At 37.3% G+C, this 17,880-nt stretch overlaps 1 protein-coding gene across 2 annotated transcripts in view; it reads right to left on the bottom strand.

Moving 5' to 3' along the window:
* Positions 1-17,880, bottom strand: part of adamtsl3 (ADAMTS-like 3) — a 167,904-nt gene that overhangs the window by 132,815 nt on the left and 17,209 nt on the right. For both annotated transcript variants that reach the window (XM_084108936.1, XM_084108937.1), the window contains exon 3: positions 12,300-12,419. In XM_084108936.1, coding sequence (XP_083965062.1) covers positions 12,300-12,419 — 120 coding nt within the window. The remainder of the gene's footprint in view (positions 1-12,299; positions 12,420-17,880) is intronic.

Raw genomic sequence — 17,880 nt, 5'->3', positions numbered from 1 at the left:
ATACGTTAAGTATGAGCAGGTCAGTGACGTGACCTGAGCCTGTCTCAATACACTGTGATATTTTCAAACCTGTTTGATATTATCACCACGTTTTTGCTGTTGGTCGGGACTGCCTCGTGACCAAATGTCTGGTAGTTTGTGCACCTCCTCAGTACTGTGTTGTGTAGTATGCGTGCTGCTATGACAAGACAACCGATGACAAGAAACCTTGTTCTGTAGTGTAAGCACCACAACAATTCAGGTAGTCTTACAGTCCTGTAGTGTGAGCTTGCCTTGGGGGGGCAAAACGTATAATGTAAAAAAAAAAATTAACAGGCCAAAAAAACACTGGCAAAAGAGATGAGTAGCTAAGAGAAGGTGGAAAGGTTCAACCACGTTGGTTTATGACGTCACATACGTGGTGGAGTAATAACTTATCTTAAAGAATCTGTTTGAGATCGAATTAATGCTAGATATTTTGCTATAAATTACAGACATGGCCTCTGAGGACTATTTCTCAGTTATTTTGCTTTATTTCCAGATTCAATCATAGGCTCGTTCTTACGTAGTAGACTCGAGTATGTACGCACATGTGCAGTCTTCAAAAACGGAGCTTTAAATCTCTTGACAAACTAAAAGACATAAATGACAATAGAAACTAAATAAAAGACACAGGTTGTACTGAATGTCAACTTGCTCATTTTGCTCAAGATAAGGATTTATTGAGTCCACATGTCATGCAAACTAGAAACTCTGCTTCTAACCACAGGTCGAGAGTTGTCATTTCATCCACACCACTTTGCGATGCTGTTTGCGAATGTCCGTTGGAACGATGGTTTTGGGAAACACCGGCTCGTTGAACTATGCTGATAACGACGGAACTTGCAAAAAACAATGCTTTTGAGAAACGCACCCCTGAATGAGTTCTATTGTTGTTTTGAAAAAGGTTGTCCCACTCTGACCTTCACTCCACACAACCTTTAACACCTCCTGCTTACCCCCCACTCCCTACTGCTCAACCTGCACTGAATCTGTGTAGAGGATGTATGTCTGTTCTTCCGGAAAAAGAAGACCAGGCAATCATCAGGCCCAGACAATGTCTCGCCCACCTGTCTGAAAGTCTGTGCAGACCAGCTGTCACTCATCTTTACTCAGATCTTCAACAAATCTCTGGAGCTGTGTGAAGTCCCTGCTTTAAATGCTCCACCATCATCCTCATTCAAAGAAACCCAAGATCACAGGACTGAACGACTACAGACCTGTTCCTTTAATGTCTGTGGTCATGAAGTCTTTCGAGAGATTGGTGTTGGACATCACTGGACCCTTGCTAAACCCCCTTCAGTTTTCTTATTGAGCAAACAGGTCTGTGGATGGGACTGGGACTGCATTACATCCTGCAACATCTGGACTTATGCTAGGATCCTGTTTGTGGACTTCAGTTTGGCCTCCTGTCCAAATTAACTACTGTAAGCTCTCTGTGCCCACCTACATCAGTTAGTGGATCAACTTCAGGCAGGCAGTAGCTAGTGAGGCTGCGAAAATTGATGTGTTAGTTATAGCAATGCACTCAATTAATTGTGGCTCTGACCACTGGGAGGCCAGAGTCTTCCAAAACTTCACCTTGTAAATCTTTCATTTAACTGTGAATTCACACATAAATGTTGTAGTTTATGTTATTTGCATTTGATTATTTTCAAACTCAGGGAAAGTGTGTTGCAACGCACTACTCAAACTAAACTACACACCTAAAACTAAAATTATATGCACCAATTACACTGAAAATCATTTTCTCATTACATTTTTAGGAAGATGTAGTTCCCTGCAGTCTCCACTTCCCCACAGAAAATTAGTCCTTCTGATTGTCCTCACACATAAAATGTCAGTGAATGATGCAGTGGGGCAGGAGCGAGACATTCTCCGACCTCATTTGATTTAGCAGGTAAATTGCTTTTGCTGAGTTGAACATTTCTTCCTGCATTCTAAGGTCCTTTTGTTCGATTTGTTTGCAACAACTTAATTTAGACCAGTGTTTCATGCAAAGTCCTAACTGAGACACATAAAGCACAAAGGGAGGACAATATCTGATCTCTCCAGCATGTTAAGAATGTCTTAAAGAAGCCTCTGTTTGAGTTAAACCTTGTTGAACCTCTGCTTCACAACCCAAGAGACGGCCCTGGCATCATCTATCCTTTTGTTATCTGTTCCTGCTTCTCAAACTCTCTTGTTCCAGTGGAATTCCTCACAGAGCAATAAATTCTTAGCGGCTCAATCTTCTCCCTACGGTCAGCGCTGACGTCCTGCAAAGTAAACGCAACCGCTGCCCAAATTCAACGTAATACCAAAGCCGCAATGATGGTGAAGGGGGCGCTGCCGTAATGTATTCATGTTAAACCACGACCAAAGAAGGCCGTGTCAGAGAACGTGAAAAAGGGCTGCAAAATGAGGCGATTGCTAAATCGCCGTGCTCTCAGAAGACAGGCAAACGAGATCCAGATGGTTGTTCTGTTCCAGGGGCCACACCTGTTGTCCAGGGGGGGGGGACAGGAGACACACACACGCACACACATAAAACATAACGCAGTTCGCATATGTATTCAAACGTGGTCACCATGTTAAAAATATGACCTTGAGTGAACTTGAATGCAGGGAATTGACACAACAGGTGTGCAGCCTGTGCAGGTCCCTTAAGTTGAAACAAGCTGATCTGAGAACAGCAACAGCCCCCCCACACACACACCCCCACACATACCCCCACATAGCAGGAACAGCAAAACACACAAGTTGAAGCCTTAATGACAAAAACAGCAAAATATTTTAGATGAAAACCCCCACATGAGCTAAATCAATTTAACTGTAAAAATGTAAGTGTAAATAGCTCTGTTACAAAGCCTAGTGAGCTTAGACAGCATTTTAAGGCATCATGTGTGCTAATACCCAAGTTGGCTAAGTAAAATCATTTTTTATCCTTAAAGTCACATTAAAATCAAAATTGACAGTTCAATTTGTTTTTTTATGAAAAATTGCAGAATTTATTCAAAATGATTTATCCATGCACATCATTATTTTTAATTCATGTGCCCTAGTAATCTTTAATCAAAATAACTTGCCCTCCCTCTTGCAGCGACATCTCTTCTCTGATGATGTGTTTACTGATATGAGGGCGGGACAACCTGTACTCACATAAGATTGACCAATAGCAAACCACAATGATCCAAACATCCAATCAATTTCCCCATGACAAAATCAAGTCCCTGTCCTACATTTTTTCTTGTTCAAGAATCCGTTCCACTTGGATATACGTCACAATCGGGAAGAACATTGGTTCATGCCAACTTCAATGCAATGCAACATTAATATTTTTCAAAGCAAAGCACACACAATCCAACTTGCCCTCCCAGCCCATAAGTCAGAACCTCAAAAAGGCCTGTTCCTCGAGCAAAAACATGCGACCTACAATAACATCCAGTCATTTCGGCCCAGGTTAAATTCCAGAAGTTTTCCAGATTTGATTAATAATGGTGGAGAGAGAGGCTGATAGGATACACGCACTTTCCCTGAATATCACTGATGGCAGCTGTAATGCAGGGCCTTCACGGTTGACTAATCTACATGAAGTTACACAATTATGTTTCCTAAGTTAATACTAACATCATGTGGTCTGCATACTGTGACTCTGTGCTTTTCTCAGAGAAATAACAGCATTCAGCCGCACTACAAGAATAGTTCACCCAAAAATGAATGTCATAATTTACGTTTCAAACACATATGCTGTTATATTTCCAATGGAACACACTTCACACAGCTATTTTTCCATATATCAACAGTTTGTAGTTACCATGAATATCAAGCTCCAGAATGACCATAAAAACACCAAAAAGTAAAGAAAAAAGTTAAAATGACTCATGATATGACTCATTTGGATGAAATGGCTGTGAACAACTATTAATAAAGTAGTTCAGATATGGTGAATGGAACAATAAAAAGATAAATCTGGGTTCTAGTAACATTAGCTGCTATTATAGTTGTGCTGGGGGCAGTTGAGGTTGAAATATTTCAATTAAATATGGCAAAGAAAACTCCTGACTTCAGAAATGGATAAAAATATTTTACCGCTCCATTCCAACCCAAAAAGAGACATGCCTGGCATGTTTCCTCTATCAATACCAACATGTTTAATTTCCTCTCCATCTTCATTCTAGTCTTATCAACAACTTGACACATCAAGGTCTGAGGATAATTTTATGCGGTGTGACCATGAAAATGATTTGGCAACAATGAATGAAACATCATTCAATAAAAAACATTTCATTTCAGGCAGGAGGTTTTGTTGTCATGTTGAAGTTCATGTTGAACTTTGTGAGTGTAGTTGAGGACACATTTTTGCCTTGTATTTATCAAAGGCTAAAAGACAAATTAGGTCAAACCTGATTTTTGAATCTGAATCTGATTTTATAGCTTTGCCAAAGGGAAAGATTATCAGTGAATAAGACCCTACCTACTTTTAGTCTCACAGTAAGCTTATATTCAAAAGATTTGCAATACAGCACAGAAGTTGTTTAGACTATTTTTATGGTCCTTTTTGATCTTGATAAATGTGGTCACTACGGTTGTTTCACAGAAGAATATGGAACAATATGAGAGTGAGCAAATAACACACTAGTGTCCAAAAGTTTGCGGTCGGTAAAATTTAATGAAAAATTTAATGTTTTTAAAGACGTTATGCTTACCCAGGCTGCATTTATATGATTAAAAATACAGAAAAAGTTGAAAAGATGAATTTTCAGCATCATTACTCCAGTGTTAAGTGTCACATGATCCTTCAGAAATCATTCTAATATGATGATTTGCTGCTCAAGAAACATTTCTTATTATTATCAATGTTGAAAACAGCTGTTATGCGTAATATTTTTGAGGAAACTTATTCAGGATTCTTTGATGAATAGAAAGTTCAAAAGAACAGCATTTACTTGGAACAGAAATCTTTTTGCTACATTCTAAATGTCTTTACTGTCACTTTTGATCAATTGAATGCATCCCTGCTGAATAAAAGTATCAAACTCTTTCAACAAAAAAAACCAACTTACTGACCCCAAACTTGTTCTTGTCAATGTTTCTGGCATCAACGCCCTTGTTTTCCACAGCACTAAATCCTTTGATAACAAAACATCTGCAGCTTATATACCAACGCTGAACTAGAAAGCTTGCATCGCTATCTAATTTCAAATGTCAAGCATTAACTTATAACTGAGCCACATCTTGTCAGGCGTTCTTGAGGATTAGGCAAAAGGGACTTTACACAACCCTCGACTGAAAGTGCTCAGGGTAAAACGCTAGATGTCCCATATAACTAAGAGAGTCTTGATTAGCATCCCAACCTTGGCAATACCAACATCCTCTTTGGCACATGGACCTGAAAGTCAAAGGAGGCATTCAGAGAAGTGCATTTATGGAAATTTTAATCCACATTAAAAATAGATCAAGGGTGTCATTGAATAAAAAGGCGTTATGAGCATTAGCAGGCAGTGGGGTGATGAAATGTGCTTTTTAGCAGTTGGAAAGAACTCAGGCTTTAATTAGAGACAATTAGGAGCAGCTATGCATGAACGCTCACACAGATAGATAGATAGATAGATAGATAGATAGATAGATAGATAGATAGATAGATAGATAGACAGATAATATAAACAGTAGACGTTTGAAGGTTTCTGATGGATGGATGGATGGATGGATGGATGCTTATTATAGCAAAAGTCATAGTTAATAGTTAGTTAATAGTGAGAATTGGCCCTAATCTAAAGTGTAAGAGAACAATGCTTGATTCCAACTGTGCTAAAACACACAATATTAAAAAACAGCTATGATGCAAAACACCAGTTTACCAGCTATTTTGTATATAACTATGCAGATACATTCAGAATAGACCAGGGCCCCTCACACTTTACGGCTAAAATGCAACACCCTCCTGCTTTGTTCATTATTGTTCACTTCAGTGATAGTTAGTATTTAAGTTCTGAGTTCTTTTAAGCCATGCTGAGCCTGACTCTCTCAATTAAAATCTCCATTCCAGCACATTGGTGCGCCACAGACGGGGGCCACTCTTACAAAAAGCCCCGCTAAACACCACAAAGATGACTCCTGGCACTGGCTTTCCCAAGGTGAACACCTTCTCAAACCCAGACGTTCAAATCTCCCCGACCGTTGCACGCCCCTTGACCCAAATTAATCAACACACTCCAAACCCATCCATTAAAAATCCACCTTCTGCCTGCACTGTGTCACGTCTTTTCAAATGAGAACTTATTTTAGAGAGAACTGGACTGGCTGTAAGTGGAAACACTGGCACTAGCGTGCTGCATTGAGCCAAAAATCTCCAGCTGGCTAAACTCAAAGTCTCAAGCAGGTAGCGCAACACAAAAAACCATTAGATATGCTTTACGGGGCTCTCTGAGGAAAGCTGCTTTATACGGTTTCGGCTGGCCGGGGAGATGCCCAAAGGGAACATGTGCATTATCTATTAGTTTAAGCCCCGTGTCTGTAGGGGAAAGCCCTCCATCTGTGGCTAACCTCAGCAGGCACAGGCCTGGATGGTATCCACCTTCTTTCTAATGGAGAGAAACAGCATGCAAGCAGCGGCACTGGGGCCGGTGGCATTTTCTTTTGATGCCTTTACATTTCAGACGGCACAACTGGGAAGATTTTACCATCTTTTGACATATTCTAAATTTGAAACATCAGTCGGTATAGTTTTTTCCCCCATAATGGACAGAAATGTGACGCTTTTTTTCAGCAAGGGCATTTTCTGTGTCTGAATAAGAATGGAAACTATGTTGAAATTATTGGGAACTGTATATATACACTGTACAGAGATGTAGTCAAAGGTAAATATATTATACACTGTGTATTGTCTACTGTGTTGTTATTATTAACTAAAACAAAAACTGTTAAATATGTTTTGAAAATAAAATAAAATTTAAATATTAACTGAGAAAATGAAAATTAGAAATGTTTCCTTGGCAACTAACTAAAAAATAAATAGCTGAATTACTAAAATTAAAACTAAAACTAAAATTAAAATAAAAGCTAAATGAAAATATTTTAAAAGTATTTTTGAAATAAAAATGAAAAAAAAGATTTTTAATTAAATGACATTCAAAATATACAAATTTAATTCAAAATATTAATAAATACTATAATAGAATATAAACAATACTAAAATAACAACAAAAAATAACAGTGTGAAACTGGAAAAAAAATTGTGCAACAATACTCCTTTAAAAAAATAGTCTGGAATAAAAGAAAGAAGTCTAATTATCATCTTGAAGTCAAAAAGGTTGTATTTTCAATCAAATTTTGCGAATTTAAGTAAAAAAATTTAAAATGTATCAAAATGTATGCCTGATCAAATAATAAATTACAAAAAAAAGATGTGTTAACTGCAAAAAAAAAAAAAAAAAAACAAGTAAGCAAAATACATTTTAATGACATTTTCACAAATGGCTGCAAATTAATTTTACTACTTATGATACAAGGTATATTCTAAAACGTGAAACAATCCACCTCAAATGTAACAACCTTTTTTAAATGATCCTATTGAATTAACTTTAGCAGCCCTGAAATACTATTAACTAAAATAAAAAATAAACTGAAACTAGAAAACAACGCTATATTTATACACATATACTCTTTATATGCTGCAGCAAAAGTAATAGTAAGGTAGAATTCTATTGCAAACAGGGCCACTCTGAGTATGTTTTCGTGCACACACACACACACCTATCAGCATTGATATACAACAGCAGTGCATTAGTATGAGCCCATACGAGCAGAAATGCTTGGAAGTCTGTCATAACAACAGGAAGCAGCATGTGTTTGCATGGTTGCTGTGCCACCACCGCATTCCAGTATTAAATCACCATAATAAAAGCCATCCTGGACATGCATGCCAACACGTCACAGACATAACAACTGGCCTGGAAACAGACATCAGTGCTGAACTAAAGTGAACCAAGGTTTCCATAACAGGCCCCAAAACAGTTCAGTGGCACAGAGTGTGTCTGGGTTAATGGCTCCCAGGGCAGGCGTTCAAAAGAAAACACTCAGGCAGAGCTTTATAATGCCTATAAACTTTGGGTTTACCTGGACTTTCCTGTTACTAGGGGTGTCCATGGTTAACCGATTAACCGATTAACCGTTAAAAATTGCGTAACCGAGTGAAACATTTTGCTCGGTTAAGTGGCGTCAATGGCGTGCATTGAATTTAGTTGTAATACATTTTTGAACCACCAGAGACCGCTAGACCAGTTTTCTAATATGAAGCGGGCAAAGAAAGCGCACGTCCGAGAGTGAAGGCTGTGCGCGAGCCAGAAACAAACATAGTATCCGCGCCACTGATCGCAGCACAATAATATCTGTCTGCAGAGCCGCAGAGCCACAGCTTTACCCCAGCAGTTTTACCCCGCGCATGCGCAGTTTCATCACAACAGTTTTACCCGGACTCCCGGAGAGTCCGTTTACCGTTACATTAACCCATACAATTTGTATTATGCATTTCCTAAACATGTACTTGCTAATCAAACACTTTATATGAACAAACTACTAATCTATAAAACACAATCGGTCTTCCGACCTTTTACTATTGTGTTGATATGCACGAGGGAGAGAGAGCAATACAGCGCTCGTGTTGTTTGAAGGCGGTGAGAGTGCGCGCGCGCGCGGCCGGGGCTCTCTCACAGTTTGTTCTTATGCGCCCTGTCAACTGATCTAAATAATTAGTTGTTACGACGACTTATTTGTTCCCTCGTTTTAATAAATCGTGGACACGTTGAACTAATTCCCTCCCTCATTTTGATTTTACGAATTACAACGTGGCCAAAAACAGTTTGATACTATTAGTGAATGCTAAAGACCTATTTTTTGTGAATTGGTGAATATTTAGGTGAATTATTTCGTGGCCACGAATTAAAAATAATTATTAAACTGTTTTTCTTACCTGTGAAGATAGCTCTTCAGTGAAGGCCGACTATTCTCGTAGCCTACAGCTTTTTATTCCTTTTTTTTTTTTTTTTTGGTGAATTGTTTCGTGGCCACGAAATAATACCTCAGCACGTTTTACAAGACCCTTCTCGATCGCAGCGGCAACGAGCACTTTGATCATTTGATTTAAAAAACAAAACATTTCAGCGTTAGATCGCCTAAAAAAAAACGAACGAATTAAATGAATAGTTAACTGGAGATGTTTTGTTTATTTGTATTGGTATTCGTGCCGCGAGATGTTTCAAAAGTGGTGGGGACAATATCGACCTTAGAAAATAGTGTTGGGGACATGTCCCACCCGCAAATTACGCCTATCTGGGGTTGCGGCGCGCACACTATGGTTAACCGAGTATTAACCGCTAAGGGCCTCGGTTAACGGTTAATGAAAAACTTGAAAACGTGCAGCCCTACCTGTTACAGAGGGTTTACCGAGACGGCCTGGCCTAAATTCCCCTTAAGCCGAGGGGCTGATCTGAAAGTCTTAACTGATTGTATCGAGTGGAAATGGTCCAACCGCCGCTAACACAGAGCATGTCATGGAAGGTTATATTATTTCTGTGAATTATGATCATTCAAAATTTGACAAATCAGTATCTACATCACTGACAGGTCTTGTGCCTTCAATAAAGGTGCGTTCCAGGTTCTGATTTGTTTAACCATGTGTATATGTGTTAATCCACGGTCATAATAATTGCATTGAATCGGTCTTATATCATGTGTTTTCTTTCCCACGTGCAGATACATAGTAAAAAACTCCTGAGGTAAATAAAGTAAAATAAGAAGCCTCAGCTGCTTCTCAACACTTTTACTTTGCCATACCTATTCATACAACAAAATATGCAAATGTACCATTCATCGCCATAACATGCATAAATACTTTAGTTTGTATAATAATAACCAAATTTGTGAATACTCAAACACATACAGTAGTGGCCAAAAGTGATGTCCAGCCTAGGAAAATTGACATTGTCACCCTTTATTTCAATTATTAAAAATGTGTTAAAGTGAAACAGGCCAAATTGTGCGGATATAATTTTTGTCCACGCTGTCATACAAAGAAATTTTGAACACATGCAAAAACAATAGAGAACCAACAAAATATAAAATATTAATAACTGATTATCTTGTTGTTAATGTATACTTTTTCCTGTGAGTTTTTGTATGTCTATGAATATTTTTGCAAAGTAAAATAAAACCTGTAGCTGTTTTTTGCCAAATAATTTTGTCACATAAATCCCTTAACCTTTTGTTCTTCCCTCATATTTAAAATATTTTGATGGTTTCATCCAACTTGTAGCTTTTGGCCACTACTGTATGTAAACTCCTCCACTGCAGAGCCATTGAAAAACTCTTTCAATGGCTCTGATCCATTATTCGTTCTGACGGTGTGACAGTTGGGTGATTTTCCCTCTCCACTTTCTGTGAAGCAATGTATCGATGTTCCCTTATACCCTATGCCTTTAACACTTTCACCGTGTCATAGTCCTAAAACAGATAGGTCCAGGCTTCTGATTGGTCAATACACTATTCCTGTCGTGATACACACAACAGTAACTGCTTTGCCGTGCCTGAAACATGCCTTGCCTGACAAAGCCTTTTAGCAGTCACTAGATTCACAACACAATTTAGCTTCTCATAACATACTGCTTAACTCTTTCCCCACCATTGACAGAAATGTCCTGCTTTCCGTGTTTTCACTGTTATACGGTAGGGGGCGCTATGACACATCTTCTGAAAGAGTACTGAATCTCCAGATCAAAACACAGGTGAAAAAGAAGCAGAAACAAACGATAGCATATGTAAGCAGATGCATATGTAAAATAACGCGATCATAAACATTAAAAAGCATATATTATAAATCAAAACGGCCTAAAGTTACTGAATGAAATGTCGACCTAGGATGAGGTATATAGGACTGTGCAAGCTTTTGGGGTGTTGATGGACTCGATCTACTCCATCTATGTTTTGATCATTGTTCTGAATCCCATCTGGATGTAGTCTGGAAAAAAAAACGTGTTTTTCTAAAAATGTTGCATTTTTAATGAAACTTACCCACATTCATGTATTGATTTAAAAAAAAATGCACAAAGCTAGAATAAAATGTTTAATTTTTTTCTGTTTAAAAGCAGAGGCTCTGTTCTTTCTTTTTGATGTATTGCATGTTCAGATATTCACACAACAAAATATAATGGGGGCGATGAAACTTTTATGAAAATGTTTCAAAATGCTTGCGGTGGCTGGGAACTTAAAAAAACGCTGACGGGGAAAGAGTTAATTAAAAATATATTAAAAACACTATCGTTTAAAGGTTTGGGGCTGGGAAGATCATTCTAAAATGATGATTTTCTGCTCAAGAAACATGTCGTCTTATCAATGTTTAAGACATATATAATAGGGTTATATCATATTAAATGTTAAGTTACTCATACAGTAGCACAATTATGACACAATGTAGAACTGATATTATTTCTCACTATCATTCGAACTGTTTTCCCCTCAGTGCAGCACAGATATGCACAGACAGAAATGATTCATGATTGACTTGTGCCATCCTGTGAAATTAATCAGACTCATTTAATCATACACCCCAAAGACATTCTTACTGAGTTTACTTATCTACAAAAAAAATCATGCAACTCTAAAGACAAATTTATAGATCTGTTCCAAAACCTAGTGAACTGCCTACAGACAGCATATAAAAACATCGTAGGTGTGCGGTTTTGACAGTTCCAAAATGGGAGGAGGCATAATTATGCATCATAACAATATTTGGGTCAAAGACAATGTATATTTGCGGAAAGGCAATCCCCGAAAGCATAACACCAAGTTCAGAGAAAATAACAAAGTACATTTTTTATATATTTACATTTTCAATCAATACTGAAAAATACTGATACTTTTTTTTAATATTTAAAATATACATAAATTATTCAACGTATATTAGGTAAAATGATATATTATATGCAAAAAAATTTAACATTTTCTACATATAGGCCCTACTGTATACACATACACGCGCACACACACACACACACACACACACACACACACACACACAGACACACATCAAGACAGCTAGGTGTTAGAACAAAGCCTATTAGCTAGTATTAAATTCAAGAAGCTAATGAACCACGATCATTTCACAGAGCAGCAGTTTTACAAAGTGCAATTTAATCACCACAATATGAAGTGGCAAGTATGACTTTAATTAGAAATCATCTCAATTGAATAGACACAATCCAGATGAATATTCACAGGGAATGTGTGTGTAATTCTGTTATTCTGACCTGGTCATCATAGCGATAGGTCAGATACTGCTCTCCTGTTGTGTCTTCCAGAAAGCTTCCTTGTGGAGAAAGAGCAAATTCAGGTAGGAAGTAAGCACTCTGCGTCTGGCTCGCTAACCCCTGTAAAACAAGACCACAACATCCACATTAAACCTAATCGAAAAGTACTGTGGAGTCGTGTGGAAATTATCATTTAGAGAGGTCTGCATGTAACATTTGCCACACCATGAGATAAGTATACAAAAGATGTTATGAAATGTTAGCAGTGTTCAACTACTGTACATACAGATCAAGCTGAATCATTTTGCAATTGTAATTATAAGATTTAGATTTAAAAGTCGGTTAAGGACTTTTAGAATGTTAATTTGGTTACTATATATAAAATATTGTTTAAATATTATACACACACACACACATTTTAGTATGACAGTTTATGTGTCATATTTACTGGAATTGAAATTGTATTAAATCAAATAAATGTATCATGTATATATATGATGTATGCATATGCAATTAATGTACTGTATATCACACACATATATATCAGCCACTGTCTATATATCAAAAAACTTATATAGTACATAAAATACTCATCCTTTTCCTGACTCATGAAATGAACCTCAAAACCTGCCAGCTGCAAGCCATCTATGACATCCCCCAAACTAAAAGAAAATAAAGGACTACAGCATGGACAAATTAAGAGGAATTGCAACTGTTAAAAGTAGTGTCAAAAGTTCATTGTGAGATAGTAAGAAGCCCACAGCAAAGAAAGCGGTTCGGGGTCTTTCAGAGTTGAAACTCCCTTTTGTCTTAGAGGTTTATTGAGGAAGATTAGCTGCAGCACATGCACCAAATCCTGAATCGTACAGACCAATTTGAAGTTGGCTACCATGAGTTTACCGTATTGATGCCAGGCTGACGGGTTTCTCAGAAGTGCCTGGTGGTGACAGTCTTATAAACATTTCATGCAAGTTAAAGAGGTTATAAAATCACAGCAAGCTCCTGAAAAGTTCTTTTCCCTCCCTTCTCATTAAATGGGGAACTATTTACAAGCGTTTGAGGCTTGAAAACAAAATATACCTGGGTATCAAAAGTGAATCTAATTTTACACCTGAGCACTGGGAGCGTCTGCTGGTGCAAGTGTGAATGGATGCATGCTAACGCCGGTTACTTCTCCAAGCACTTACGCCCTAAAGAGCAGAGGAGTTTGGCACACGCTCAGAGAAGCCGCCCGGCATGCTTTCATCAGCCACACCGACTTTCACTGACAAGTCTGGATTAACAGCCCTGGTGCGTGTGTGTGTGTGTGTGTGTGTGTGTGTGTGTGTGTGTGTGTGTGTGTGTGTGTGTGTGTGTGTGTGTGTGTTTGTGTGCGTGCGCTGAGCAAAATTCTGAAGAATTTTAAGAACTGGCTCCAAATTCACAGTCACAACACAGAAGATCTTCATTAGTTTAACATAAGTTTTTCAACTTAACATAAATAATTACACCATTTTGAATAATTATGTCCATTTCTTTCCTCATATGAACACGCATAATAACTAATTAGACATCTATTTCTATACTGAATTCAATACGGCCATCAAAGCAGATTTTTTTTCCTTAGATAACTTCATAGAAATAAATATTGACAACAACATTTTAATCATGAAGAAATTGTTCATGGGAAGTACTGATTTATTCAAAATAATGGTAACACTTTACAATAAGGTTCATTAGTTAAAATTACCTTAGTTAACATGAACTAAGAATGAACAAAACTTCTAAAAGCATTTATTAATCTTAGTTGATATTAATTTCAATATTTACTATTACATTATTAAAATCAAAGGTTGTATTTGTTAACATTAGTTAATGCACTGTGAACTTACATGAACAAACAATGAACAACTGTATTTTTATTAACAAAGATTGATAAATACGGTAACAAATATTTTGTTCATTGTTAGTTCATGTTAGTTAATACATTAACTTATGTTAACTAATGAACTTTATTGTAAAGTGTTACCAAAATAATTATAAATATTTAATATAAAATCAATTTTTTTTAAATACTATAGGTTACTAACTATACTTTTCATCATGTAATATGTATTGAGTAATGGATTACAGTTTGTAAGTAATCTACCCGGCACCAGCACAGCACTTATTAATATAATTTAATGTGTCCAAAAATATTAATATAAATGGTGATGCATTTGCAATGCAACCCTGATGCATGTATATTTGAGATTAAAAACCCTGATCCAGTCAAAATAAAGACCCTCTGTTGTTGTTGTTGTTGTTTATGGCAAAATTACAATCAATGTGTGCGTATGCATATGAAATGTGTTTGTGTGTGTTTGTCATGTACTGTACGTTTTCACAATCTGTCCCCAAACAGAAGCATCAATCCAGACTGCTTACAGCCTAAACAAGTGTCATCTGTCACCCTTGTAAACACCCCACCATCTGTGTTCCCCAAACACACACACACAGAAATCCTTCAGGTGCTGACTGCATTAGCAGGGAACATCTTCACCAGTAAATTCCCTATGAGGCCCCAAGGTACCTCACGGGGGCCCAACACAGACTTACGACAACAAACTCCCTCCTCTACGTGCAAGCAAAGGAAAGGTCGCGCAGCTCAGCCATCTCTCATCATCTCCTACAGGAAACAGCCCTGACAGAGCAAAAATAATATGGCTAACAGGAATAACTTTCATTTCGTAACCAAGAATAGAAGTCGAAGGGAGGTTCTGAGAGCTGCACAAAACTCTTTGAGGATGTTCAGTCTGACATTGGATCCGTTAAGTGCCCTAAACAAGAAAAAAAGTCTTTCAACGGATGAGGACTTCAAATTTCCCTTTACAGTCACCACCTCTGCTTCTATACAAATCAGATCGTAATAGTGTTAATGGTGGGCTGCTTCTGAATGAGCATAAAGGCACATTCACACCAAGAAATATTACTACAGCAATAACTATATTATTAGCGTCTTAAAACTAAAACTTCTGTTAATTGAAATAAAGCTGAAATAAAATATTAGTTGAAAACTAAAACTTGAAATGTTGCCTTTAGAATAAACTGAAATAAGTTGAAGTTGAAGTTAATGACTGAAAAAAAAAAAGCACTATATAAATAAATTAAAAATGGCCAATTAAAATAAATTAAAAATGGCCAATTAAAATAAATTAAAAATGGCCAATTAAAATGAAATGACAAAAGCACTAGAAATGTTACTAAAATCAACATGAAAGCTAAAAAAATATAAAAATAAATCTCATTCAAAATATTAATAAAACTAAAATAACTAAGAGAACACGCTGCAGTTATGTTGTCTGCTGCTTTTAATGCTTGAGCACTTTCATGTCAGGTGGATTTAGATTGGCTGTCAATATTTGTTGCGTTCATCAGCTGGAATAAATGTGATTCTGAAAGTGATTCCAACAATATCGTTATTCTTTGTCATTAGCGTTACAGTTGTGGAGTGGACTTCCATTATCTCATAGAATTAGAATGATTATTAAAACTTTACAGTTACATTAGTCCTAAATGCAGCTGCTAGAGTTCTTAACAGGTCAAGAAAATATGATCATATAACACAAATTTTATCATCTCTACATTGGCTACCTGTTCAGATCTGTATCGATTACAAAGTATTGCTACAGACTTATAAGACCCTAAATGGTTTAGCTCCTGTGTATTTAACCGATCTTCTAGCATTCTACAATCCATCAAGCTCTTTAAGATTACAAAACTCTGGACTTTTGGTAGTAACCAAGATCTCTCGGTCCACTAAAGGAGGGTTTTCGCATTTGGCTCCTAAACACTGGAATAGCCTTCTTAATAATGTTCAGAGCTAAGACACTCTCCCAGTTTAAATCTAGATTAAAGACACATCTCTTTAGCCAAACATTCACATAATACATCCCCATAACCTTGCACTTTGTGCTTTGAAACAATATGTAAAAAGAGCTATATTGATTGTTTTTCATTATAGTTATCAACCTTGGTTTGAACGGCCCTTAAATCTTGCCGTAATTTAACCTGGTTTTGATTCAACTTAAATTTCAGGCAGCATGTGAGTAACCGTACTGGGTTTCGTTCAACTTAGCGCCACACACAAGCTCATTACTAAAGGCTCAGCGCACTTCCACTGGCATTCACAAGAGCAGGCGCAGGTGTGCTTGTTTTCATGTGCCAGAAGATGTTTCATCAGGCACTTTAATAGGGAACTGTAGATACATTGTCTCAGCTGGGCATAAGTGCCAAATAAGTAAAGAACTAAGTTGACGGCAGCGCCGTTAGTTCTAACATCAAAGATTGGAAGTAAAAGGCTCCGCTTTGACCGAAGGAATGTGACGACGCCATCAGAGTGAGTATCCTCAATAATGTGGAGAAAACTCCAGCTGGTCTCTGGGTTAATGGCAGCAGGCCAGTGCCTTTTCTCAGACCGGACTAACCCTAAATAAGCTTTCGACTTTTAGTACTCGATGCCAAGGATCAGTACAGTCAGAGGAAGAGTTAATCCTGGATCATAACTTCCAGAAAGGGCGCTTCTCTTTAAAAACAGGGCCAGGTTAACATCTGGTCACTCTAGCATTCCTCGGCTCTGAAGTCAGTGAGACAATGAAGATTCGGCATTTACTCTGAGCAATGTGAGCACGAGTTGGCAAAAGCATCCTGACTCTAAATCATTCTGAAAAAGCGGCAACAACAATTTGAGTCACATACCCCTTTTAAGACAAACATAATGTCCCTGACGTCACATAAATGCTTTTAGAGCCCATTTTATGACAATCAGTTACCATTGGCAGAAACCTTAGAAGCGTAGTGTCATAAATGAATCCTGCCAGCTGCAAAATTCTTGTGACTTATCTTATAAAACAACTTTTTTTCTCATAGCACACTTCAAATTTAGTCCTCTCTAATATATTCATATACTATATACACTGTGTGTGTGTGTGTGTGTGTGTGTATACATACATACATACATACAGTCATGTGAAGAAAAAAAGGACACCCTATTGAATTCCATGGTTTTATGTATTAGGAGGATATAATAAAAAATCATCTGGTCCTTGGCAGATCTTAAAATTAAGTGAATACAATGACAGATGAACAACACATGACATATTACACTATTTAATAATGTCATTATTTATTTAATAAAAACTAGGCCAAAATGGAAAAGCCATGGGTGACAAGCTAAGTACAACCTTACTGCTTCCATAGGAATTAAGAGGGTAAGTAGCAGTCAGGCGCTGCTAATCAAATGCCTTACTTTGATTAACTGATCATTAGCAAATGTGACCACCTCTGTAAAAGCAGAAGCTTTGGCAGTTTACTGGTCTGGAGCATTCAGGTGTGTGTTAACACAATGCCAAGGAGGAAAGACATCAGCAATGATCTTAGAGAAGCAATTATTGCTGCTATCAATCTGAAAAAGGTTATTTGGTAATTTTCCAACCATTTGCAGTCCATTATTCTACAGTGAGTAAGATTATTCACAAGTGGAAAACATTCAAGACAGTTGCCAATCTTACCCAGGAGTGGACGTCCCAGCAAATTCACCCCAAGGTCAGACATAGAAACTTCA

The sequence above is a fragment of the Abramis brama genome, assembly GCF_963993115.1.
Source record: "Abramis brama genome assembly, chromosome: 3".
NCBI lineage: Eukaryota > Metazoa > Chordata > Actinopteri > Cypriniformes > Leuciscidae > Abramis > Abramis brama.
The sequence above is the reverse complement of the archived record's forward strand: the minus strand, read 5'-3'. Positions and strand labels throughout refer to the sequence as shown.